The sequence below is a fragment of the Hermetia illucens genome, chromosome 1 (assembly GCF_905115235.1).
Source record: "Hermetia illucens chromosome 1, iHerIll2.2.curated.20191125, whole genome shotgun sequence".
NCBI classification, from domain to species: domain Eukaryota; kingdom Metazoa; phylum Arthropoda; class Insecta; order Diptera; family Stratiomyidae; genus Hermetia; species Hermetia illucens.
Genome location: NC_051849.1, coordinates 162,064,426 through 162,090,046, shown reverse-complemented (window position 1 = coordinate 162,090,046; position 25,621 = coordinate 162,064,426). Strand labels below are relative to the sequence as shown.

At 44.2% G+C, this 25,621-nt stretch overlaps 2 protein-coding genes across 2 annotated transcripts; one reads left to right on the top strand and one right to left on the bottom strand.

Moving 5' to 3' along the window:
• Nucleotides 1-824: 824 nt before the first annotated feature.
• LOC119646425 lies at nt 825-17,939 on the bottom strand. Its single transcript, XM_038046872.1, has 5 exons — nt 16,621-17,939; nt 2,251-2,471; nt 2,051-2,189; nt 1,634-1,905; nt 825-1,568 (listed from the first exon to the last, which is right to left on the bottom strand). The coding sequence occupies exons 1-5, from the start codon at nt 17,906-17,908 to the stop codon at nt 876-878; spliced, it is 2,613 nt and encodes an 870-aa protein (XP_037902800.1). The 5' UTR covers nt 17,909-17,939; the 3' UTR covers nt 825-875.
• Nucleotides 17,940-22,652: 4,713 nt separating this feature from the next.
• LOC119646796 lies at nt 22,653-24,033 on the top strand. The gene has a single exon (XM_038047385.1). It carries the CDS (start codon nt 22,727-22,729, stop codon nt 24,005-24,007), a length of 1,281 nt encoding a protein of 426 aa, XP_037903313.1. The 5' UTR covers nt 22,653-22,726; the 3' UTR covers nt 24,008-24,033.
• The last annotated feature ends 1,588 nt before the right edge of the window (nt 24,034-25,621 follow it).

Here is a 25,621-nt window from a genome sequence, read left to right as displayed (position 1 = left end):
TAATTAAGTTAATTCGGCTGTAATTCCATCCGCTCCTGGCGGCTTATGTCTTTCTTTCTTCTTTTCACCGACTGTTTCTTCCATGCTTGGTAGTAACAGCCTTTGTCCGTCGTCTTCAGTTGGCGGAACCTTCAACTCGCTGGTATTTTGGTTGCTGAACAGTTCATCAAAATACTCAACCCATCGCTTCAATATGCCCATTCTATCGGAAATCTAATTTCCCTTTTGTCTCATCAGGATGAGCATCGAGGTGTATAAGGTTTTATCCTGCTGACTTGTTGGTAAAATTTGGGCGCCTAGTGCGGTTGCTTCCTGTACTTCTTGAGTTCATAGGATTGTTTGTACTCCCAGGGTTCCTTTTTCTTCTCGACTCAACGGAGTTCGTGATACTTCCCAAACAAAAAAGAGAATCCGGGTAAAGTCATCATAAATGTTTAGATATGGCACTCAAGGTATTAAATTAAAAAGTCATAAAAACTTCTACAAACAATATACAACATAGCAGACCCTCTCTGGTACATTAGGAATGAGGATCTGCGTAGAACTCCAAAAATTGACAGATATCTCTAGTATTACGAGACGACTGACAGGAGTGAAGTCAAACAACTTACTATCATAAAGGACCAACTGCCTAAGGGTATGTGGTTTTAAGGCATAGCTAGTTTCCCAGCAAACCCAACCAAGATATTAGTAATTGACCACAGGGTCTTCTCCCTATAAATGCCAAACTTACATTTGCAAAGGATTCTGCTGGATGGGGAAATCACGGTCGTAATTTGACGAGGTAGTTTTAGTGATAGAAATCCTACACTCTCGCACTCAAATCGCAAAATAAATAATTTTATTAGAAATAAATAATTTTTTTCAAGAAACATTTAAAGGGTGTTTTCTTTGGATTCGTTGGCTCTTCTCAGTGACTTTCTTGTGAGTAGTTCATCTAACAACTCCTCAACTGCTTCAAGCATGTAATTTTTGAAAGCCTCATCCCGATCCATTATTTCCAAAATGACATCACTTCTATCCACTGTCCGGAACTTCCTATACATATCCGGGTCACTATTTTTAATCTCCAGAAGGGCCGCCTTCGGTGCTCGTATAACTGTCGCGGCCAGTCCGTTGTACAAAACGGGCAGAAGTTTAAATTGTTCACATGATTTCAGGAAAGCCTCCCATGGTATTTGGTCATCGATATCAATTTCGAAATAAGCCAGTTCTTTAGTGAGGCAGTGGTGGTACCACTTGAGGCATTCTTGCTCGTGCAATTGACGCTTTGCTTTGCTCAGATTCAGGTAAATAGAGAGGAGAACATCTATTGCTGGCGGACTGTAACGGCAGAACTGGAAGTCCACAAATGTACATGACAAGGGATTCATAAAGTCCTCATTTTCAAAGACAAACATGAGATTATTACGCCAGGTATCCCGATGGCATATCACATTTCTGTACCTTTGCGACTCGTTGACCATTTCATAGACTGGGTCTAGCATAGTTTCGAAGTCGTTAATGATGAATTCTTGATGCTCCCGTGATTGAAATTTTGGATGTACTTTTGCAATGTCTAACAGGCACTAAGAAGGAAAAGGATCAAATTAGGGAAAAGATGAAATAATGCGAAATCAGAGGGAAAACTCACTTTAATACCAGTGGTGAACCACTCAACATCCTGTCGCACTGTCGTTTCGAAAAGCAGCGGCCTGTACTTTTCTCCTAAATTTTCAGCAGTCCTAGTTTCGTGAACTATGCTGGCAGCATGCATAGCAGCTAAGCTTTCCATTATTCTCTTCATGTGGTTGACATTCAATTCGAGGACGTCAGGTACATGCTCCTGCCCTGAATATAGTAAATCCTCCAACACTATCAAATTCGAGCGCGACAGATAGAAATTCGGTTTCCATTTTATTCTAGCTGTTTGCAGAATATATGTTGCGAATTAATTGTAAAATTCATGTGACCTTCTATCTATATGCATTTCGGAAGAGTATGAGGCAGATTACGGAACTATGAAGCACTTACACTATTCCGTGCTCCTGCTTACGTGAATGTTACTTACTATATTTTTCTAATTTGCTCAGGACTTCCTTGTAAATATTACACTCCTTTTGGAAAATGTCCTCGATGGATTGTTCCTCTCCCTTTAGAACCGGTAACGATTTAACGAAGTATCTATGCTGACTGAAAACAGTACCATCCTTTGGGAAGAAAACATCTCACTGAACCGTTCTGATATTATCTGGAGTCGGAATTACTTACAACGGTCGTGGCTATTCGCAGATTCATATACTCTCCTAAAAATCCCATAACATTTTCTGATTTATATTCTAAACAGTGGTACACCACCAAGCCAGGGACATTGGATTTTCGGGTAATTTCAAGACATTCAGACTCACTTAAAAGACTTTTGTTACAATTTTCACTAAACAAATTAAAACTCATGATCGCGGGGAGATACGACAATTGACTGAAATGTATTGCTCAAACCTCGAAAGGCTCCATAATGTTGGAAAATACCGTTAGACTTACATGGAGAGCACCGTTTTGAAGGGCGAAGACCTTTTCGCTTTTAGTAATAGTTCAATTGTAATAGAAATTAAGTCTAATTGTAAGCATACATTTCCGTTCACAAATTATTAGCACCAATTTACCGAGATTTACTCAAATATCTTTATTATCACGGATTTAACTAGTTACAATGCAACCGATGTACAAAGCACCCTAGCAATTGAACACTACCTACAATTGTCCCAGTCTATTTACCCTTTCATTAATTAAAGACATTCTCCAAAAAATTACCGATTTCTCAACAAAGATGGTTCCAAGCCCGTTTAAAAACAAGTGGGAATACCAGAAGCTGGGTGCTTCGGTTTTGTGTTCATCTTATGTGAGGAACCCTCTAAGTTTTCCATTCGTCCATAGCTAAAAGTGCAAACTATTCCTTCACTGATTGCTAAACTCCGAAGTCTGTGAGGGCATGCATCGATCGCTTCACGCACGGTATGAAGCAATATTTCTCGAGCTTTACGCACGATGCCGGCCTCCAAATCGGTTTAAGCTCAATCGCAGGCAGTCTCCTCTAATTCAGCCCAAAGGCTGTAGTCCAGAGGATTCAAATCTGGGCTGCCTGAAGCCTATTCATCCGCGGTTATGAAGTCAGGAACATGCGCCGCTAACCACTGCTGAATTATCTTGACTTTGTGAGCGGAGGCCGAGTCCTGCTGGAAGCACCACGTCTTTCCAGCGAATGAAGATTCACTCAATGGCTCGAGTACATCCTCTAAAATCTTTTCGTACACGCTCGCATTGGTTTTGACGTTGGATTCGTAGAAATGAATATCAGTTACTCCGTGATATGAGACGCCCCACCAGACCATGACAGAAGTCAGATGATCATGACGTTGAACTCGCGGAACATTTGCTTAGGTTTCGTAACAATGGAACTCCGCCATGCTATTAACATAGCATGCTGGTCCCAAGCCCAGGTAAAGGAGGAGGGTTTGAGGCAACGTACTCTGTACTATCCCCAGTAAAACAAAAATAAAATGCTGAGATCAGGGAAAGAGATAAATAGAGTATAGTTGGAGTTATTCTACTATGCTAAATCCTACCTGATCTCTCTTGGTGACAGGCCCCGCGACAGGTCGACCAAGAAAATGCATAGAATGTCGTTACAAACATGATGATCGGATTAAGTCACAGGCCTCGGAGAAATGCTAGGGCGTCCACCTCAGTCGACGCGGCAGGACGGGCCCCGGTCCTGTCGAGAAATGGGCAAGGGTTCTTGACGCATGGACGGCGTCAGGACGTAAGCAAGTTAGTCCGCACACAACGAACAAAACAAATACGTGTCTGCACGCTAAATGTTGGTACCCTAACTGGAAAGACCGAGGAACTCGCAAGAGCCCTTCGGAAAAGGTGCATTGACATCTGCGCTTTGCAAGAAACCCGATGGTCTGGTTCCAAAAGCTGCGACATTGAACGCGAACGCGGTAAAAATGGCTACAAACTTCTCTATTTTGGTAACCCACACACTCAATATGGTGTTGGCATTGCCATCTCAGAGGGTTTCCGTGATGCCATTAAAGAAGTCGAACGATTTGATGATCGGCTGATGAAGCTCACCATTATATCAGCTGACCGCACTATTCACTTCTTCACCGCGTATGCACCACAGACAGGCCGACCTGATGCCGAGAAAGATGCCTTCTGGCAACTTCTCGATGAAAAGACTTGTCACGTGCCTGCTGACGATTACATAATCATTGCCGGCGACCTTAATGGTCATGTGGGTGAAAAGGCAGACGGTAACAGGTGCCATGGGGGAAAGGGGTTCGGAGCGCGCAACGAAGGTGGCGAGCGTATAATCGATTTTGCGGACACCCATGACCTTGTACTTATGAATACATGGTTCATCAAACGATTGTCTCATCTTCCCACATTTTATAGTGGGAACAATAAAACGCAAATCGACTATATTCTCATAAGACGTCAACATTTTACCACTGTCACTGATTGCAAAGTCGTTCCCTATGAGACCATCGCACCTCAACATCGGCCGTTGATTGCTGTCCTGCGAATTAAGCCACCGATAAAACGGCGTGAGGAACGCACTGGCCCGCCGCGCATTAAATGGTGGCGATTTGGTGAGAAGAACGAAGAAATGGTCTCACTCATACGATTGCCAACCATTACGAATGTGGAAGAATCATGGAACCAAATGAAAGACACGATCCACAAAGCGGCCTCTGCAACCCTCGGGGTCACCAAGCCGGGTAAGCGGTACATCAACCGAGATACTTGGCTTTGGAATGATGATGTTGAAATGAAGGTCCGCGAAAAGAAACGCCTCTACCACAAATTTCTCGACGATAAAACGCCTGCTAATTGGCAAATTTATAAGAATGCCAACCGGGAAGCAAAGAAAGCGGTCGCTGTCACCCGAGCGAACCATTTCAAAAATCTTTACGATAAACTAGACACTCGGGATGGCGAGAGAGATCTGTACCGACTTGCTAAAAGCCGTGATGAACGCACACAGGATATCGAACACTTCTGTTGTGTTAATGACAAGAACGGTACTTTGCTTACTGATCGTCGAGCCGCGACGGATAGATGGCGAGAATACTTCGAGCAGATTTCAACTGAAGAATTTGCTCATCCTCCACTTCCACAATCATTGCCGACATTTGGAGCAGTTCCACCAGTCAGCGCAACTGAAGTCGAGGAGGCAATAAAACAAATGAAATCGGGGAAAGCAACAGGACCTGACGACATCGCATCTGAGCTCTGGAAAGCAAAGAGCTGGGACCCAACACCGTGGCTGAGTGAATTCTTTAACCGGGTTATTCAGGAAAGAAGAACACCATCTGACTGGCAAGAAAGTACCACCGTTCCAATATGGAAAAAGAAAGGTAGTCCAGCAGAATGTTCAAATTACCGTCCGATCCGGTTACTTTCCCATACCATGAAGATTTTTGAACGCATTCTTGACAACCGTATTCGCGAAACCGTTGAAATAACCGTGAATCAAGCCGGATTTGTCAAGAACTGCGGAACTACTGACGCAATACACGCTGCGCGGTTACTCATGGAGAAACACCGTGAGAAGAATCGCCCTCTTTACATTGCCTTTCTGGATCTAGAGAAAGCGTTTGACCGTGTACCACACGAACTCATCTGGTATGCTTTACGACAACACTTCGTGCCAGAAGAACTCGTGCGCTGGGTTCAATTGCTCTACCACGATCCGAAAAGTAAAGTTCGAAGTATGGCGGGTGTATCAAAACCGCTTCGTGTCTCTGTTGGAGTTCATCAAGGAAGTGCCCTCTCACCACTCCTCTTTGTCCTTGTTATGGACACCGTCACACGGAATATCCAAAGTCCAGCGCCCTACACACTGCTTTATGCAGATGATGTTTTCCTAGCATCTGATAGCAAAAATGATCTCGAGCAACTTGTTCAAAAATGGAATGATCGCCTCATGCAACACGGTCTCAGATTGAATTTAAACAAAACTGAATTTTTGACGACCGATCCCCATGAAACAGGCACAATCACTGTCAGCGGCAGTGATCTGCCCAGATCTGAGCGATTTAAATACCTCGGGTCAACGCTATCAGCCAATGGAGAGCTGCGCTATGAAATTGCTTCACGCATTAACGCAACCTGGATGAAGTGGCGTTCCACAACTGGTGTCCTTTGTGATCGACGTATCAACGAACGTCTCAAATCTAAAATTTACCGCAATGTCGTCCGTCCAGTCGCTCTCTATGGTTCTGAGTGTTGGCCGACCATAAAAGACAATGAACGGCGTCTCGCGGTAATGGAGACGAAGATGTTGCGTTGGACTAGTGGCGTCACACGTTTAGATCACATCCGAAATGAGGATATCCGCGATCGTTATGGGGTTGCACCGATCGTGGAAAAGTTGCGTGAGAGGCGTCTTCGATGGTATGGTCACGCAATTCGTGCAAACGAGAATTCACTTGCAAAGATTGGTCTGAACATCGAAGTCGATGGTAAACGACCAAAAGGCAGACCTAAGCAACGGTGGCTTGATACGCTGGATGGGGATTTGAAAGCCTCGAGATTGCACCCAGATCAGGCATTCGATAGAGCCAAATGGCGAAGCCGATCACGACGAGCCGACCCCGCTTGTGAACGGGACAAAGGCTGAAGAAAAAGAAGAAAGAAGGTTTCGTAACAATGGTGAGAATATATTCGATCATTTGTCGGTTGAATTTTTCCTCGATGGTAAACATTTTTTCATCCGAAAATAGAATTTTGCGATATTTTTAACGGAGAAATCGTTCCAGGAGAGCAGGACACCGAGTTCGCCGTATTTCCTTCAGTTTCGACGGTAACGTATGACTAACGCAACGCCGGTACTCACCGACACCGAGATCTTCTTGTAAAATATGATTCATACTGTCGTAACCTCCACTTTCACTATCCACTTCTTTTAATCACTAAAACATTTTATTTCCGTTGCTTAATTAAATTTATTACCCTTCTTACATTTCAGTGTTGTTATGCAAACACTCAGCATTCTACAACACAATACTGACCGACAAGTATGTTCCGCATATTGTAATACAAAGCTTACACTTTCCATTAAAATATCGGTTACACACTTCCCTTTCGCGCTCAATGAGTCACCTCATCCCTCCCAACTTAGATGAAGCTATCCCTGAGAGCGACCTCACAATTGCCCCGAGTCAATCTTGGCCTGCTAAATGATACTACTAACTTAATTTTACTGCAATTTCTATATATTATCAACCCCTCTCCATCTGCACATACAGATGCAGGCAAGGAGATCAATATTCAGGATGGTAGGTACGGTAGTATGAGTGAGGCGGGGAGCTGCCTAAATCGAAGGAAGATTGATACTCTTTCTAGACGGTATCCCGAATTACTGATACCAAGGGATAACATGACAACGAGGTTTCACTTCGATAAGAAGTTTGAAACACGTTGGAGTAACAAGGCAAACTGGGAAAGCGTGGCTGCGACATACGTCTTAAACCAGCAACTGATTAGTGACAGCAGAGGAAACGGGTGCCGGTGTCATTCGTCCAAGGAAAATGTACTTTGAGCCAATGGGCAGGTACACTAGCATATTCCAGGCGGAAATATACGCTATAGACAAATGTGCCTCCTTTAATCTGCAAAGGAACTACAGGGGGCAGAACATAGCTATTCTTACCGATAGCCAAGCAGCGATCAAGGCACTTAGGTCCAACCAGGTGAACTTTAAACTGGTATGGGAATGCCTTGAGAGACTGAATTCACTCGGCTCGTCCAACAAGGTCTGGATACTTTGGGTTCCAGGCCATGCTGGGTTGGAAGGCAACGAAGCAGCGGACGAACTAGCCAAAAAGGGAGCAGGGACGCCGTTACACGGGTCAGAACCCTTCTGTGGAATCGGAAACGGTTTCATGGCTATGAATCTAAGAAATGAAGAGAAACGGTTGAGGGAACTATACTGGGCGGGCCTACCAGGGATAGAGCATTCCGGGATGCTTATACGAACCCATGCGCACAAAGGATTGCTTAAACCTCACTAAAAAGAACCTCCGAATCATAGTGGTAATTCTCGCTGGTCATTTTTGGCTGAACTATCACCTAGGGAAGCTAGGGATATCTACGGACACTGCCTGCAGGTTTTGTGAGGAAGAGGACGAAACCTCTATACACGTTCTGGGACAGTGTCCGGCACTTGTGCAAAGTAGGTCGAGGCATCTGGGAGAACACTTAATACCAAAGAAAGAAAGATCTGGAAGTAGGCAACATACTAAAGTTCCTATCAGTTATAGGCCTGCTTGAGATACTATGATCAATAGGTACACTATAACCAGTAAAAGGGGCACAGTAGTTCTTCAAGGATGCGGTGCGACTTTCCCTTACTCGCTACAATGCCTTTTACCCCAAACAATATATATGAAATAGATAGTTTTCCTATTAATATTATATAATTACAGTTCACTTAGCTTAACTTAAACAATGATCAACATGCCGATGATTTCTGCGGACAGTGTCCAATATCGCTGTGTGAAGCTATTTCTCGTCGAGATGGATGTTGCTGACATTCCGCACTATTTTTCCCTGATAAAGCCTGGCACCCTAAATGATGCTAATCCCTCTTTTTATATGCTGCTTGTGTGTATGTCCAACGGCAAAGGTGGTAGAATCGGAATTTTTATTGTTCCTTTTCTTAGTATATCTGCTTGCTGGCTGTCGATCGAAGACGTCACTTTTTCTGCATTTGACTTAATCGCTTGATCTCATCCTGCTGTCCTCCTCCGCCTGACATATGCCATCAACGCCACTGCAATAATAATAACGAACATAATACCTAGTGTCCCTGCTGATGTGTATATATGCAGTCTCCCCGCTGCCTGATGTTGTCGAACGAATTCCTCCTCCTTAACTCGTTTTGCTAGCTCCTCTAACGCCCAACCTAATCCTTCGGCGCCACCGCTCACCTAGTTCTTCGGTGCTCAGTACGTCCAAGGGCCTTGTTTCGTTAAGTCGCACGGGCTCACGAATCTCTTCTGGCAACGGTTGAATCACGTCACAGCATTGACCCGTATGAATGAACACCTCTTTCTTTACCACATCTTGCGACGTCAAGCGAAACCCGTCCGCCCGCAAAACGCACCGCTCTCGAAGTACCAACACTGCCATTCCGCTGAGGGTGCTATCTTCTCCTTGCCCATCCGAGCAGAGGAGCGTAAGTGCCACTACCTTCCTCAGAATAAAGAGCCAGTAATTAGGTGTGCTGATTTTAATTATTCCATCCCAAGGTCCTCCAGTAAATCGAAAGTCCGATTCCCCTTGTCATCCAACTCTGCCAGCCCGTCATTAATTCGCTTCTCATCTGTGAAATCCATAGTACCAAAGAGAGTCTTGTTAAGCCTCCCAATACCATCAAAGAAAGATCGCCTCCCACGCCGAGGGGTTTCTGTTGCCACGTGGAGAAATTGCCTCCTTTCGCTTTCCCCTTCATCCAGCCAGCGATGTATGGTTGCTGCGAGAACTCCACACCTCGCGTCAATTCCATTCAGCTGTGCACATAGCCTGTCTGCATTCTTAAAGATGTTTGCCACCATTTCCCACGATTCGCTTGTATCCCCTAGTTGGATTTTCGTCAAGATGAAAAAATGCAAGCACCCTATCTCCTCAAACAGGGATCCTGTAGGCTCGACCTGCTTCACCTGTAGCATTCCGCCGCAAACCAATGTCCACTACCTAACAGCAATATGCATGTTGCCTTATTTCTAACAGTTGTTATTCCTAATTTTACAAACTTCATGTTCTTTCCCACTACCATCTACCACTAACTATTGTACAATATTTGTCTCTTCTTTTTTTTTATCTTTTCTTTTCCCCACTTATGTACTACTAACTACTGCAAATCTTACACTAATGGTGGGAGTAGCAGCAGCTGATGCCAGCAAAGAGAGAAAGAAAGTCAATTCGGTCGCCTAAAAAGGCTTTTATACAAATGGGAAACGATTATACTTATTCACCGCAATTGCAGCACCCGTCGCCAGTCCGCTCGCTTGCCTATTTGAGAAAACTGCCCGTTCACTTAGTCAAGAACACCTAATTATTCATTTGACCTTCTAGGCATTAAAAATTCTAACTCTGTTCACGTGAACTCTTCGCAACTTCCCATTCACTAGAATGGATATATTTTCAGGAGAATGGATATTGACAACCTTGTACGGACCTCGGAAGATAGAATCCAGTTTACTAGAACTTCGCGTATCTTTCAGTATCATCAAATCAAATTTTCTTTCGTATGCTTGAAAGCAACTTGCAGTTTCCTACGCAGCTGCTTATGATACAGTTGGTCATTGTAAACCGGCTCAGGGGTTCTCTTGAGACTACTCGGTATATCTGACACAAAGTGAAACGCCCATTTCCGCCGACATTCGATTCTACTTGCGGAGAGGATTAGGACGAACACACTCACGAACAGCATGCACGACATTCGGGCACCGCACGGAGCGCGGGCGCCTCTCCCGCGGCCTGTCAACCACATCAGTTACTTTGCGGTATCAAGCTAATGTCCCAAAAACGAATCGTTCGTTTACTGACAGCTTTTTTAACAAACTATAATTTTTTTTCGGCGTCTTCCCACTTTGATGCAACGCAATAATCGCGATTTTTTTTACTTAGTTACCAAACTTCATCGTGTTGTCGTTCACGCATTACTGACCTTCGGAACCTGAAAGTCTGACGGAAGTGGGGTATGGTTAGGTACTCTCCGTGCGCAGTGTTATCAATTTCGACAGCTTAACATTTCTCGGTATACGCATCTACTGACAGAACTTATGGCTATACTATGTACATATGGACATACAAATTAAAGCCATGAATATTGTTTTCACACCAAATAAGCAAACGTTACCCATCTGAATTAATCTGACACATCTTCACCTATTTCCACTTCACCCCGTTCATAAAAGCATACATGTAAGTACTTAAAGTAACCACTGGTATTAATGTACACACATGTCCATCCTATTGAAAACTACCCGCATTTAATTAGCACACACTCATGGCTGTCTCAAGTAATTGATAGTCATACTACATCTTTGTCCCGCTCACAAGCGGGGTCGTCACGTCATGATAGATTTCGCCATTTTATTTTATCAAATGCCTGATCTCTTTCGTCGCTTCCGCTGTTAAGTAGCGATCAAAACTCAATTCAGCACACACCAAACTCGGTGTTAGCATAGCGTAGATACACTTAATTAAAGTTTCATCAACACCATGCTCTCTGGCGGCATCACAGAGGTTTTGGAAGGACGCACAGTCAAACGACCTTTCAATATCCACGAACACCCCATTGCATACTCGTCTTTCAGAGTTGCGTCCTCTATCTTTGAAACCAAAGACTAAAGAACAAACTGACACGACTTTCCACGCTGGTAAGCAAGTTTGGTCTTCATTTAGTAGGTGTGACTTTAGCGCTTTCTCGCGAATGTAACGCTCAACCAGTCTCTCCAGACACGAAAATGGTGTTAAGCTGATTTGCCTGAAGTTCTTTGGATTTAAATAGTCATCTTTCCCTAGGCTTAGGTAGAAGACCACCTTCACCTTCTGCCAAGACGGAGGCACGTAGCCCAAAGCAAGACATCCACGAAAAATATTTCTTAGAAGTCGCTCAAGTGCTCTATTCTCTCCGTTAGTATGGCTGGTGGATGTTATCCATGCCAGGTGTTCAAATAGAAGTGGAGCAGTTCTCGCCTTTTCATTCGTAACAACCGCTCTCGCAGTGTCCCAATCCTTCTTGCAACACCTTCTTGTCGGAAGGTTTCCTGAAACTGCAAATTTTCTTCCTCCCACTTCTGAGACCTTTCCCCCGGGTCATGTACTTCCAAGAGAGTCTGTATAGACTCAATTCTGGAATTCATGAAAGTATAATCCGGTTTTCTTATTAAGGACTTTGCACAGCCTACAAGTCTCCCTTTCAGTTCTTCAAAATATGCTCGAAAAGAGGATACTAACTGGAAGCGGAAATTTTCAAATACTTTCCGCAGCTTCCACCGACCCAACATTGGTGTCACATTATTCCACCCCTGCGGCTAGTGCCCTGCCCGCACTGTACGAGCAATCATCAGCAGTTGATTTGTAAGTATGGAAATTGTCTTCTGGATGTGCGTAAAAAGACGAGCGTTGATATCGGCCTTGAAAGGGTTCAGAATCTGATCAGCGTCAGATCAAAATCAGATCAAAATCAGATCACAATCAGATCAAAATCAGATCAGAATCAGATCAGAATCAGATCAGAATCAGATCAGAATCAGATCAGAATCAGATCAGAATCAGATCAGAATCAGATCAGAATCAGATCAGAATCAGATCAGAATCAGATCAGAATCAGATCAGAATCAGATCAGAATCAGATCAGAATCAGATCAGAATCAGATCAGAATCAGATCAGAATCAGATCAGAATCAGATCAGAATCAGATCAGAATCAGATCAGAATCAGATCAGAATCAGATCAGATCAGAATCAGATCAGAATCAGATCAGCATCAGATCAGAATCAGATCAGAATCAGATCAGACTCAGATCAAACCCAAATCGGAATCTGATCATAATCTGATCACAATCAGATCAGAATCAGATCAGAGTGAAATCAGAATGGAATCAGAATCTGATCAGAATGAGGTCATCATACAAATTGCTTCTCCACATACCAGTGAAACCATGCTTGCCAATAAGGTGAAGCCGGTTGGCTTGATGGTTTGCTTACAGAAATTATCAGTGCAGCCCCTGCAGCCACTGCATAGTTGTGTTTATCCGGAAATACTGGCAACCTGAGATCTTTCGCAGTATGTGGAAGAAGGAGATGACCGTAACTATTCCGAATAAAGACCCTCGTCTTCACTTCAGTGTATTAGTCCCTTTGCCTGCAAATACAATAGCTTAAATAATCCGGGAATACAATAAGGAACAAGCTTGATCGACACAGAGGAGGCTAGCTCTGAATTCTCCTGCGTTAACCACATCAGCACTCAGTCGTTCATTTTAGAAAAGTGCGAGGAATTTAGATTTCCCTTTCAGCTCCTCTTAATCCATTTTGAGAGCGTCTTTGGTAGCACCAGCAGAAGTGTATGTGAGAACTCCAGGCCACCCCGTCTGCCTTGTCGATAACTCGTTCTGTATTCACTGTCCGTCCGTTTTATCAAAATGTAAAAGGTTTTAGAACCAAGCTTCACCCTATCCGCGATCTATGGCTCAGTAACATCATGTATAATAGTTTGTATTTCTGAAACCTGGCTTGATGACAATATACTGAACTCAGATACGCCCGTTCGTCTTCTAGCTCTTATTGCACTGTTCGGAATTGCTTACACACGATATTCCCAGACCGAGCGAGCTTGAGATCTCGAATTATAATTCTTCTTATGCATCTTACGTGATAGAAATATGTGCCTCTATTCCTCCTCGTCCTTAAGAAAACTTACCCCTTCTCAATTCTAGAGTAGCATGGCGCAGAGCGAAGGTATTAATTATATTCGTTGGCGCAACAATCTTTAACAAGTATGTTAAAGCATTCCATCACCATAAAGGTACACTACAGGATTACAGTACCCTGCAGGAGGCAATGTGGTCAGTATTGCGCTCGCCCGGGATTATTACCCTGACTTGACTCAGGTACTCATTCATGGCTGAGTCGACTGGTATCCGACATCAAATTTTACTGGCACCAATGGGAGTTGAACCACGACCTTTCATACGACAACCTTGTGCTCTAACCACTCAGCTATCCGGACACGAGAGCGTAGGTATTGCAATGGGTAATCATACTAAGCCAAGTAAAAATTGATAGGGCGTAGTCCCTGTTGAAGTGTCGCTAAACGAGGAGTGCAGTCGTAGATGGTAATTTGGTAACCCTCTTTGGGGCTAGGGTCTTCAAAATGAAAAAGCTGAGGTAATTGGTCGAAAATCTTTCGCAGCCACATGATCACAACTGCCCGCTTTCGGTATGAAAACCACTCGTGCGCGTGGTACGTATTCCAAATAGATACACCTTCGGTAAATCTCGACAAGCCACAGCACAACCCTTTCTTGCTGTGTCTGTAGCATGACCGGAATTAAGCCATTTGAGCCTGGATTTTAGTCTCACACGGCTGCTGGGGCAGCTGCATACCCTCCTAGAAAGGCTCTGACTGAGAGTCCTCCTTCTTCAGGTTGATGTGGTGCCCCTGTTACGCACCGATGGATTAGTATTAATAGTAAAATCAAAGAATGATTCACATCTTTCGTTGATTTCCCAGCTGCCCTAAAGCGTACGCCTTGCGTTGGCGTCGCAGCTTATCAACAGGTTGTCCTTCTTTGCTACTATGGCATTGTCAAATGTTCTTCTGATGGTACTAATCGGTCGTGAGCTATGTAAGCCGAGGAAATATACTCGTACTCTGGTCCCGCTTGCACTGCTGCAACCGAGCTCCGGACACAGAAAAGCGTGCAAACTCTTCCTCGCAAGGGTACATGCTCTAGGTCTGTCCCGACCAGCGTCTTTTGTGCAGTCAAATAAATTATCATATTTCCTTTTGGAGCCCTTTGATGGTTCGGCCGCCTCCGATCCACAGCTCCTGTACTAGTGCGACGTCGATGTCTTTCTCTAGGTAAAACAAGCAGATTAGCCTAGGCGCACTTCGAGTGCTGCAAATTTATCTGCGCTACGATCAGCATGATCAGCGTCAGTCCCCGTCGGACCGTCGATCCTCATCTCCTCCAACACTTTACAGCTCGTTGGTGGCATAGACTGGATCTAGGTCGAAGTCCGGTTTTGTGGAGCGGAATACTTTCACCTTTGCGCTCCTGACTTCGAACCGCATTTTGTAGTCTACCTCTTCCAGTGCCTCCAGGCACTTTCCATTTATACGAAGCAGAAAAGTTTGACTGTTCGGTTGGGGTTCCTTCACCCTGATAACCGCCCATTGGTCCATGGAGATTTCAAGGAGCAGGAATTCGACCTGTTTGTCCTTATCTATGCGGATCTTTGACAACTAGTTGCCGGCGACCGTTTACCTTAGGATCTCGTCGTAGAGGATGACTTTGATGTTTATGGCCTCCCAGGCATTGCTGATCTTAATGATGCACGAACCGAAAAAGTTCTTGGAGAATTGGTCCTGATCCTGAAAAGCAGTGGATGAATACCGTATGTTTGCCTTTGGCGTCCGCGGGATGCTAGATGACCACCTCCGACATTCTGACCTCAACAATAGTCTACACCTTCGACGCTAGTTTGCCTTTAGCAGAATTACCATTCGCCAGCGCTACAAGTAAGTGTCTCTTGGGCACGTCGCTGATGAGATTCGTAGTTGGTGGCTTGCTGCTTAGTGTTCAGGCCTTTGCGCACTCTAATCCATTTGGGTTTTGTTAGACCTAGTCCTGAGATCGATTGCGGTTGAGAGCAGCGGGCTTCGCCTTGTGCTCCTCTGCCAGGGTTTGCTGTTGTATTTTTCAACAATCGTCCGGTGTTTAACGAGGTACTTTTCATCCCGTTCGTCGACAGTACCGACCCACTTATTCTTCGCAATCTTGCTCAGAATATGCATGGCCTTCTGGTACTGCGTTTTGAGCAGAACTCTAGTGGACCTCCGCTTTTTAGCCGGTTTCCGGTGATCGGCATTTTTGCCAGTCCTTACTTCTGAGGTCGAAGGTTTCGGGCTAGGAGTGCTATAGCTGGCACACACTGCACTCAACTCGACGGCAATATATTCCAAGCCGGAAACCACTAGTACGTCTGCCGTCTCGCTCCGGGAGATCCGTGCGGTTGGTTTCAGCAACGCAGTGCTTCGGCTAGTATCTACCCTCGACGGCTACTATCACTTCTACCACTTCTTCTCCTATTGTCGGTTTTATCGTTTTTCTATTTGAATCAATGTTTTGGGCTCTCGAGAAAGTCCGGAAGAATGTCCACCTTGGCTTAGGGTCCTGTAAGCAACTTCTCCAGTGCAGGGAAGTCAATCTCCTGGCTTATGCTTCGGTCCATCCCCCGCCAGATCCCCCTAACACATGATCACCAGGTAAAGAGATCCTCGTCAGATGGATGAGCTTACTCCCGGCCCGGGCCTACACATTCTAGGCCCGCCCGAAGATGTTCTCCAGCAGCCACAGCAAGGAGGTCGTTCGAGGACTTGCTGTATTATGCAATAACCTAATCAGACCAGGACGCTTTCGTGACGAATATATGAATCCATCGTATACTTACTGGTCAGCAAGTTCGATTCTCTCGATCGATTATTCGCAAATAGTCCGCAGATTGAAAGCGTGATGAATTAAAGTTCACAACCACGGTATTCTCGTTTCTTGCCCCCTCCCTCCGCTTGCGTTCGTTACACTTTATAGCTCAAGCTTATGGTCTCGCGCTTACAGCAGAACAGAAATAGGCTGATAAAAATTTGAAAAGTCAATTAAGAGAACAGACAGAATAGTGACAACAGAATGCAAGTAATTTCATTACAATACCTACCGCCATAGATACCTCCAAAAACATTGCACTCGTTAACGAAGCATAAAAACACTCCCTCTAGATTCGTAACTTCATATTTATTGTGGCTACACGATAAAATTCATATCTTTATAGTCTCAATTTTCGTTTAAAATGTAATTATCAATAATATCGGAAAGGGTATCACGTATTCGTTCACGATAGTTACTATCATTTTCAAAGGCTTTAACACACATACTTATACGATCGTCACTGAAAAATAGCTGGAAGTTATCAGAATTATTGCAAATCCCGTTAGCTATCTCCTCTGGCAAAAGGGATATATGAGAAAAGAAGCAACTTTCCATTAGGGCAGCTAATTTGAAGTACTCCGCAGTCTCCTCGAACTCCTCCCTCGGAAATTCATCTTCAATATTGATATTGTGATTGGCAAGGAATGAGCCTAACACCGCATAATAGTCGTCTAGCAAACTGTTAAGATTATTTTGGCGGAACAGCCTGGTCGTCGAATTGCACAGAGCGCATAAGGCATCCAAGGCAGGTGGTGCATATCTGGAAAACTGATAGTCAATTAGCTTGCAATCAATGGGTACTGATCCTTGGTCAGATGACTCTTCATATCGAAACATCAAGTTGTTCGCATAGACATCCCCGTGGCAGAATACGTTCCGGTATTTTGTTGAGGTTCGGACGAAACTAAATATCTTTTGCATAAGTTCGTTGAATCTGTCTGTAATTTTGCAAATATCTGGGGAGTCCATATATTCTGGCATCAAGGGAATGAAAGCAGACAAGGTTTCCACCCCAAGTTGGTAAAACGTGTGCCTCAGCCGATTGGGATCCTCCGGATAACAGTTTTCTTGCGTACATTTTGGATATTGTTCCTCTATAGATTTCCCGGTTCTCGATTCTAGAACGATAGATGCTGAGTGCATGCAGGCGAGCGTTCTCAGAGCAAGTTTCAAATGTTCGTAGTCAAGAATGCCGCCTACTGAATTTCCAAGACGATATTGACTGTCCGTGAGATCCTCAAAGATCAAAATATCATTCCGTGCTAAATAGCATTTTGGAGCAAAGACAGTCCCAATATTAATATTCTCTAGTCTTGGAATCAGCCAGTGATAGTTGTTTGACTCTTTTTCGAACACATTCAAGTCGTCTACATATTTCAGGAAAGCCGCACTGTGCACCGGTGCTAACTTCGCGAAGAATTTCAGTTGGTGACCGATCACTCGATCCTTGACCTTTTGTTTCAATACGATACACAAATATCGGTGATTTGATAAGAACCCTTGAGTCGTTGCTGAGAATGGTTTCAGCTCATGACTAATTACTTCCAGATTCTCTTCGTTATTTTCAAGCAAATGACGTTGTACTATCAGAAGAACTTCACTAGCACTGATTGCAATTTCTCCCGGATTACTCATTTTTTTTAAAAGTATCTTTACCTGAAGCTACCCAGGGCGCTACTGAATGGGAGATAAATACCAGCGCCGTTTGAATTAAAAATGTCAACAGTCATCGGGGATGTAATAAATCATTCGGTTTGCTCTTGCTAAATATTAGCCTTCCCAAATACGTTGGGATGAAATTTTTCTCGAGGGTGCTAATAGGTGCCTGGTCACATTGTCTTTGTTCTGTGTAAAATTTTTGTATGACATATGACATTATTAGCATGGGAAGATTTTATACTTTATCACTTCCAAATTGAATCCACAAGGTATGATGCTATTCCCCAAGTGATTATTACCATATATTGTGATCAACAAACTGGTGATAGACGCCTCAAATATTTACAGGCATTTCTTACCCAGACGTCTGTTCTCGTTTTCAAGTGCATAACATGTTCAAAATTTCAGGTAATAAAAGCTGCACGGAGCTATTCATATATTTAATAGCAAAGTGGAAATTATCAGGCTCTTTACATGCATTACTTTTATTACGAAGTGAACTCTGCCATGCCATGCCAACATAGTATGCTGGTCTCAAGCCCAGGTAAATAAGGCGGTTTGAGGCAAATAAAATGCTGAGATCAGGGAAAGAGATAAATAGAGTATAGTTGGAGTTATTCCACTATGCTAAATCCTAGCTAATCTCCCTTGGTGACAGGTCAAGCGATAGGCCGACCAAGAAAATGCATACAATGTCGTTACAAATATGATGATCGGAGTGAGTCACAAGCCTCGGAGAAATGCTACGGCGTCCACCTCAGTCTACGCGGCTGGAATCGCCCCGGTCCCGTCAAGAAATGGCCAAGGGGTCTTGACGCATGGACGGCGTCAGGACGTAAGCAAGTTAGTCCGAACAAAACGACCAAAACAAATACGTGTCTGCACGCTAAATATTGGTACCCTAACTGAAACGACCGAGGAACTCGCAAGAGCCCTTCGGAAAAGGCCCATTGATTTCTGCGCTCTGCAAGCAAGTCTGGTGCCAAAAGCTACGACATTGAACGCGAACGCGGTAAAAATGGCTACTAACTTCTCTGTTTTGGTAACCCACACACTCAATATGGTGTTGGCATTGCCATCTCAGAGGGTTTCCGTGATGCCATTAAAGAAGTTGAACGACGATTTGACGATGAAGCTCACCATTATATCAACTGATCCACTATTCACTTCTTCATCGCGTACGCATCACAGACAGGTCGACCTGATGCCAAGAAAGACGCTTTCTGGCAACTTCTCGATGAAAAGACTTGTCAAGTGCCTGCTGACGATTATATTATCATTGCAGGCGACCTTGACGGCCATGTGGGTGAAAAGGCAGACGGTAACAGCCGCCATGAGGGAAAGGGGTTCGCAACGCGCAATGAGGGTGGCGAACGTATAATCGATTTTGCGGACACCCATGACCTTGTACTGATGAATACATGGCTCATCAAACGATTGTCTCATCTTCCTATATTTTATAGTGGGAACAGTAAAACGCAAATCGACTATGTTCTCATAAGATGCCGACATTTTACCACTGTCACTGATTGCAAAGCCCATGAGACCATCGCACCTGAACATCGGCCATTGATTGCCGTCCTGCGAATTAAGCTACCGATAAAACAGCGTGAGGAACACACTGGCCCGCCGCGCATTAAATGGTGGCGATTTGCTGAGAAGAAAGAAGAAACGATCTCACTCACACGATTACCGACCGTTACGAATGTGGACGAATCGTGGAATCAAATGAAAGACACGATCCACAAAGCGGTCTCTGCAACCCTCGACGTCACCAAGCCGGGTAAGCGGTACATCAACTGAGATACTTGGCTTTGGAATGATAATGTTGAAATGAAGGTCCGTGAAAAGAAAAAGAAAGCCAATTAGCAAACTTATAAGAATGCCAACCAGAAAGCAATCGCTGTCACTCGAGCGAACCATTACAAAAATATTTACTATAAACTGGACACTCGGGATGGCGAGAGAGATCTATATCGACTTGTTAAAAGTCGTAACGAAAGTACACAGGATATCGAACACTTCTGTTGCATTAATGACAAGAACAGTACTTTGCTTATCAACCGTCGAGTCACAACGGATAGATGGCGAGAATCCTTCGAGCAGATTTCAACTGAAGAATTTGCTCATCCTCCACTCCCACAATCATTGCCGACATTTGGACCAGTTCCACCTGTCAGCGCAACTGATGCTCAGAGGTGGCGGCGGGGAAGATGGGACGGCAACCCTATCGGCCAAACCAAAACCAAGTGGTCGAGGAGAACCTCCATAGTGGTGGCACCGGGAGACGCTGTAATCAATTTGGTTTGCCGGCCGTGATTCAGTAGGCGAATGCTCCAAAGACCTAATCAGGGCGATCAGACCCGAGTCTGCACGGGGACTCATCTGAAGTGGCAAATTGGTCACGAAACCTTACCAGGGGTATACTGGTACCATGGGAACCGGAAAAGCCCCTGGACTCACATACTTCGGGTGAACTCCTGTTGTATGTGAGGACAGCTCGGTTATTTGCGGTTGGCCCCCTAGTGGGAGTTTCATGGTGGTTGTGGTTATGCTCAAGCGAGAAGAGACCTTCGGGCCTCGACGTGGTGTTGCGTATCAACCGTGCCGTACTCCATAGTTCGGTAGAGATTTAGGTACTTCTTGCATCCACCAGTATGAATGCTAAGCCATGCACTTGGTATAGACTGGTACAGTTGTTGCTTGTCTCAGCGGGGCTCTGATTGTGGTCACAAAATCAATCTGTGTCTGAAGAGGACCATAGGATTAAGTCTCCCCGCCATGGTACCTACGTAAAACACTCATGGGCCTAACTGTTAGCGTAACTGAAGTCGAGGAAACAATAAAACGAACGAAATCGGGGAAAGTCACAGGACCTGACGACATTGCATCTGACCTCTGGAAAGCGAAGAGCTGGGACCCAACATTGTGGCTCAGTGAATTCTTTAATCGGGTTATTCAGGAAGGAATAACATCATCTGACTGGAAAGAAAGTACCACTGTTCCATATGGAAAAAGAAAGGTAGTCCAGCAGAATGTTCAAATTACCGTCCGATCCGGTTACTTTTCCATACCATCAAGATTTTTGAACGCATTTTTGACATTCGCGAAATCGTTGAAATAACCGTGAATCAAGCCAGATTTGTCAAAAACTGCGGAACTACTGACGCAATACACGCTACGCGGTTACTCATGGAGAAACACCGTGAGAAACATCGCCCTCTTTACATTGCATTTCTGGATCTAGAGAAAGCGTTTAACCGTGTGCCACACGAACTCATCTGGTATACTTTACGACAAAACTTAGTGCCAAAAGAACTGAGGTGAAGTGAAAATATTTTTTTTTGAGAAATGCGGGGTCCTAAAATCTTTAAAATCTGCGAGCCGCTTCGGTCACGCTGCTCCCAGAGCAGAGGTGAGGCACCGTCTGACGATTTGCCTCTGTTGGTTTGGGTGCTAAGCCCTAAACAAGGGGTCCGTGGACCAAAAAAAGGGTAAGTATCAAATTGATGCGGGCTTAGGACCCCGCAATTCTCAAAAAAAAATTCCATTTCTCTTCGCACCGCATATAATGCGTACCACATTCTCCGAATGTTTTCCATTAAAAACGTTACTCGAATATTGAAATGTCTCCCAAAATGTAAATTACAAGTGGCGAAGGGCTCTTAAGGACGGCGTGTGACGGAACCTCTATTTCTTTGATTCATGGGGAGAAACAATGCTTACTAACCATTTCGATAAGGCAAACATGTTATCTGTTGTCTTGTCTCTTCCCTACTCGAAACCACTAGTCGTTTATTTTTTCTGCTAATTTGGGTGCTGCTCCACAATAAAAAGGGTCGTGGATCAAAACAGTGGAACAAAGTTTCTTCCTAATTGGTCCGGTCCACTAGCAAGTGGATCGCGGAGTAGGGACTGCCTCAAGTTCCTAAACAAAAAATCTAGTATGGTACGGATTGTATAGGACCAACCTCCCCAACTATAATGATTATGCAAGTTGGGACTACAGAAATTCTTTCCTTGGTGACATTACTAACTTTCAGTCAGTCTCTTCTCGAAGATTTTCAATTTCAGCCATAAAAAAATTAGAAAACAAGAGAAAGAGCCAGGAAAAAAAGCAAAAAGCTTCGTTACACTACTTACTGTTCATGTCAGCTCTGTTGAGACGTAAAATTATTTTAGGTAAATTAAGGTCATCCAACTTTAAGCATGAACAAAATTTGTACTCACTTGCGAGATATCTCCTTCTAATTTTATAATATGCACTTAAAAGAACGTCACGACTGAACAAATTGTAGACGTAGTCATCTAAGACCATATTTTTTACTGTTGCCGCTTTCACATTATAGGAAAGACCCCATTCGTTCCTATTCTAGCTTTACTACAACAATGGACACTCATAGAAATTTCCATTACACCAATTGTGATTTATTGGTTCAAGATCAAAATTTATACCTTAAATTTATTAGAAGCGCAAACAAGTGTGTCTTCGCAATATTTATATCACTTCTTTATGGACCATCTTAAGCTTAAGCTGTGTCGCCAGTTACTTACTATCTATGATAATGTTGACTTTTTAATAAGAGCTTATAAAATTGACGCACCTGTCTCAGCCGGATTCTTGATATATCTTATTTGATTTAGCTCCCATACTGGTCTTGATTTACTTAGAACCAAAGGGATGACACCACGCTATGTATATAAAAAGTTGGATTTCAGGCCATAGTTTGCTATCCACTGCTACTGTGAGATTCAAGTGTCAAAGTCTCGGTCGTTCTTTTCATCTCGCACGAAATGAGTAGCTCCGGTGAAGTTAAAGTTAGCTCCAGTGATGTGCTCCAAATTGTCCAAAGACATTATCGGGAGTTTGACGAGAAAAGTTTAAAAATTCTTGGCTATGATTTTGTTCCATTCTCCAATGACACCCAAGGGTTCCTTTCGCATCAACAGTACCTTTGCGTTTTGCTTAAGCATCAAACTAAAGACGGTATCTTCGAAGAAAAGTTAAAATTCTTTGCAAAGTTGATGCCGATCTCTAGCGAATCTCTTACCAGTTACATAGAGGATTTCAACGTATTCGACAAAGAAGCGAATGTGTACCGAGTTCTGTTCCCACGGCTGCAAGGAATCAACTTGGGAACGGAATTTGCAGCAAAATGCTTCATGGCTAGAAACGATATTTTAGTTTTTGAAAATTTAGCTGAGAAACAGTTTCGTCTGGGCACGATGCCAGGATCAATTCTGGACTTCCATCATCTTAAAGTTGCACTCAAAACATTAGCGAGCATTCATTCAGCTTCTATCATACTGGAAAGCAGGAGCAAAAAATCCCTATTGGAGCTCTACCCACAATGTTTGCAGGAAAATGCATACCCTGAAGACAAGAACAGCACGTGGGTCGGCTTTGTTAAACTTACCATTAAAACTCTTAGTAGCTTCATTTCTTTGATTCCAAAGTACAGAGATTCCCCTGATCTGGATATACTTATCAAAAAATTCAATAAAACCTTGGATAGGATTTTCATTTTCGCAAGGAAATCGGACAAATACCGAAATGTGGTGAATCATGGAGACTTATGGGCGAACAATCTACTCTTCCGATATGATACTAAGGATCCCAATTCTCCCAAACCTATAGAGTGCCGGCTAGTTGATTTCCAGTTAGTTCGCTATGCACCGCCAATGCTGGATGTTCTCACCATTCTAACCATACCGACAACAAGTGCATTTCGGAAAAATTATCTTGATAACCTGCTGGAATTATATTACGAGTTCATGAAAGATTTTTTGAAGGATCATAACATCAACATCGAGGAAGAGATCCCAAAGGAGCAGTTTAACGATAGTGTTGAATATTTCAAACTGGCTGGACTGATAGAAAGCTGTTTGTTCTCGCATATTACCCTTCTGCCACCGGATATTGCTGACAGTATTCACCAGAACTCTGCAGATTTTGCAAAATTTGCCACCCGGGATAAATTTGAAATCTGCAAAAAGGCATTTGAAAGCAATCAGGTGTACAGAGAAAGGATGACTGATATGATAAGTGAAATTATGGATAATTATGTACTATAATAAAAACTAAAGAGAGTTGTCTTTCATTGTATATTTTGTTAGGGAATTCATCCCCTTCGTAGTTTTCCGAACCTAGATGTACTTTTCACAGCTTTCTAAAACCACCTGTGCTCACCTAAGACCATCATTCATCATCATCATCAGCGGCGGAAGAACCGGTATCCGGTCTAGGCCTGCCTTAATAAGGAACTCCAGATATACCGGTTTTGTGCCGAGGTCCACCAATTCGATATCCCTAAAAGCTGTCTGGCGTCCTGACCCATCGCTCCATCTTAAGCAGGGTCTGCCTCGTCTACTTTTTCTACCATAGTTATTGCCCTTATAGACTTTCCGATTGGGATCATCCTCATCCATACGCATTAAGTGACCCGCCCACCGCAACCTATTGAGCCGGATTTTATCCACAACCTGACGGTCATGGTATCGCTCATAGATTTCGTCGTTATGTAGACTATGGAATCGTCCATCCTCATGTAGGGGGCGAAAAATTCTTCGGAGGATTCTTCTCTCGAACGCGGCTAAGAGTTCGCAATTCTTCTTGCTAAGAACCCAAGTCTCCGAGGAATATGTGGCGCGGCAGGATCCGCAGCACTTCAGAGCCTCAAATCCAACCCCAAATACAAATTTCGGGAGTTGCCCATGTTCGGCTCAAACCTCTCGCTCTGCTGCGAAGACTCGGAAAAGGGACTTCGGCCATACATTCCGGCCACCTTTCGCAAGGAAGTGTTCCACGCAGTTCACGACTTGGCGCATCCCGGCATCAGGACAACAAACCGGTTAGTCACCGGAAAATACTTCTGGCCCTCCATGAACAAGGATATCAATTCCTGGGCCAGAGAGTGCATCGCATGCCAGAAGTGTAAAGTCTCCAGGCATGTAAGGAAAGAAATGGGCTCATTCCCCCGCACTACCAAGCGTTTCCACACGATACACCTCGACATAATAGGGCCTTTGCGAGACTCGCACGGTTACAAGTATTGCCTCACAATCATCGACAGGTTCACGCGGTGGCCTGAGGCAATACCTCTGAAAGACATTACGGCACAATCTTGTGCCGAAGCCCTCTGCCGAGAGTGGATACCTCGCTTTGGCGTCCCTGCAGTGGTCATCACTGACCAGGGAATGCAATTTGAATCCACCCTTTTCTCGGAGTTAGGCAAACTCCTGAGTTTTAAATGCCAGCGGACTACTGCATACCACCCGCAATCCAATGGAATGCTAGAACGTTGGCACCGGATGCTGAAAGCCGCCATTATGGCACGCGACGACCCGTCCTGGACTCAAGTCTTGCCTCTCGTCCTACTCAGCCTACGTACAACCCGTCGAGAGGAATTTGCTGCCAGCCCCGCGGAGCTAATATACGGGGAGAACCCAAGACTCCCAAGCGATCCGGTCTTCGACAAGAGATCGGGTCTCACGGAGTCGGGGTTGGTGCGTCTGCTAAGGGACAATTTCCGACGCATCAAAGCGCCACAACCCACTCGACACTCGCCCACACCTGCCTGTTCGCCCAAGGAACTAGACACATGCACGCACGTTCTGGTCAGGACGGATGCCGTCCGGAAGCCGCTGCAGCCTCCATATGAGGGCCCGTACCGCGTTCTCGAGAAAGGA

Excerpts from the sequence above, each read along its gene's own strand:
- LOC119646425 (XM_038046872.1), bottom strand. The coding sequence starts at position 17,908 with ATGAGTAATCCGGGAGAAATTGCAATCAGTGCTAGTGAAGTTCTTCTG. Across the intron at positions 2,472-16,620 it reads TTACATTTTAAACGAAAATT|CAATACATTTCAGTCAATTG; the intron begins GAGACTATAAAG and ends TCGAGGTTTGAG. Across the intron at positions 2,190-2,250 it reads TGCGAATAGCCACGACCGTT|GATGGTACTGTTTTCAGTCA; the intron begins GTAAGTAATTCC and ends TTCTTCCCAAAG.
- LOC119646796 (XM_038047385.1), top strand. The coding sequence starts at position 22,727 with ATGAGTAGCTCCGGTGAAGTTAAAGTTAGCTCCAGTGATGTGCTCCAA.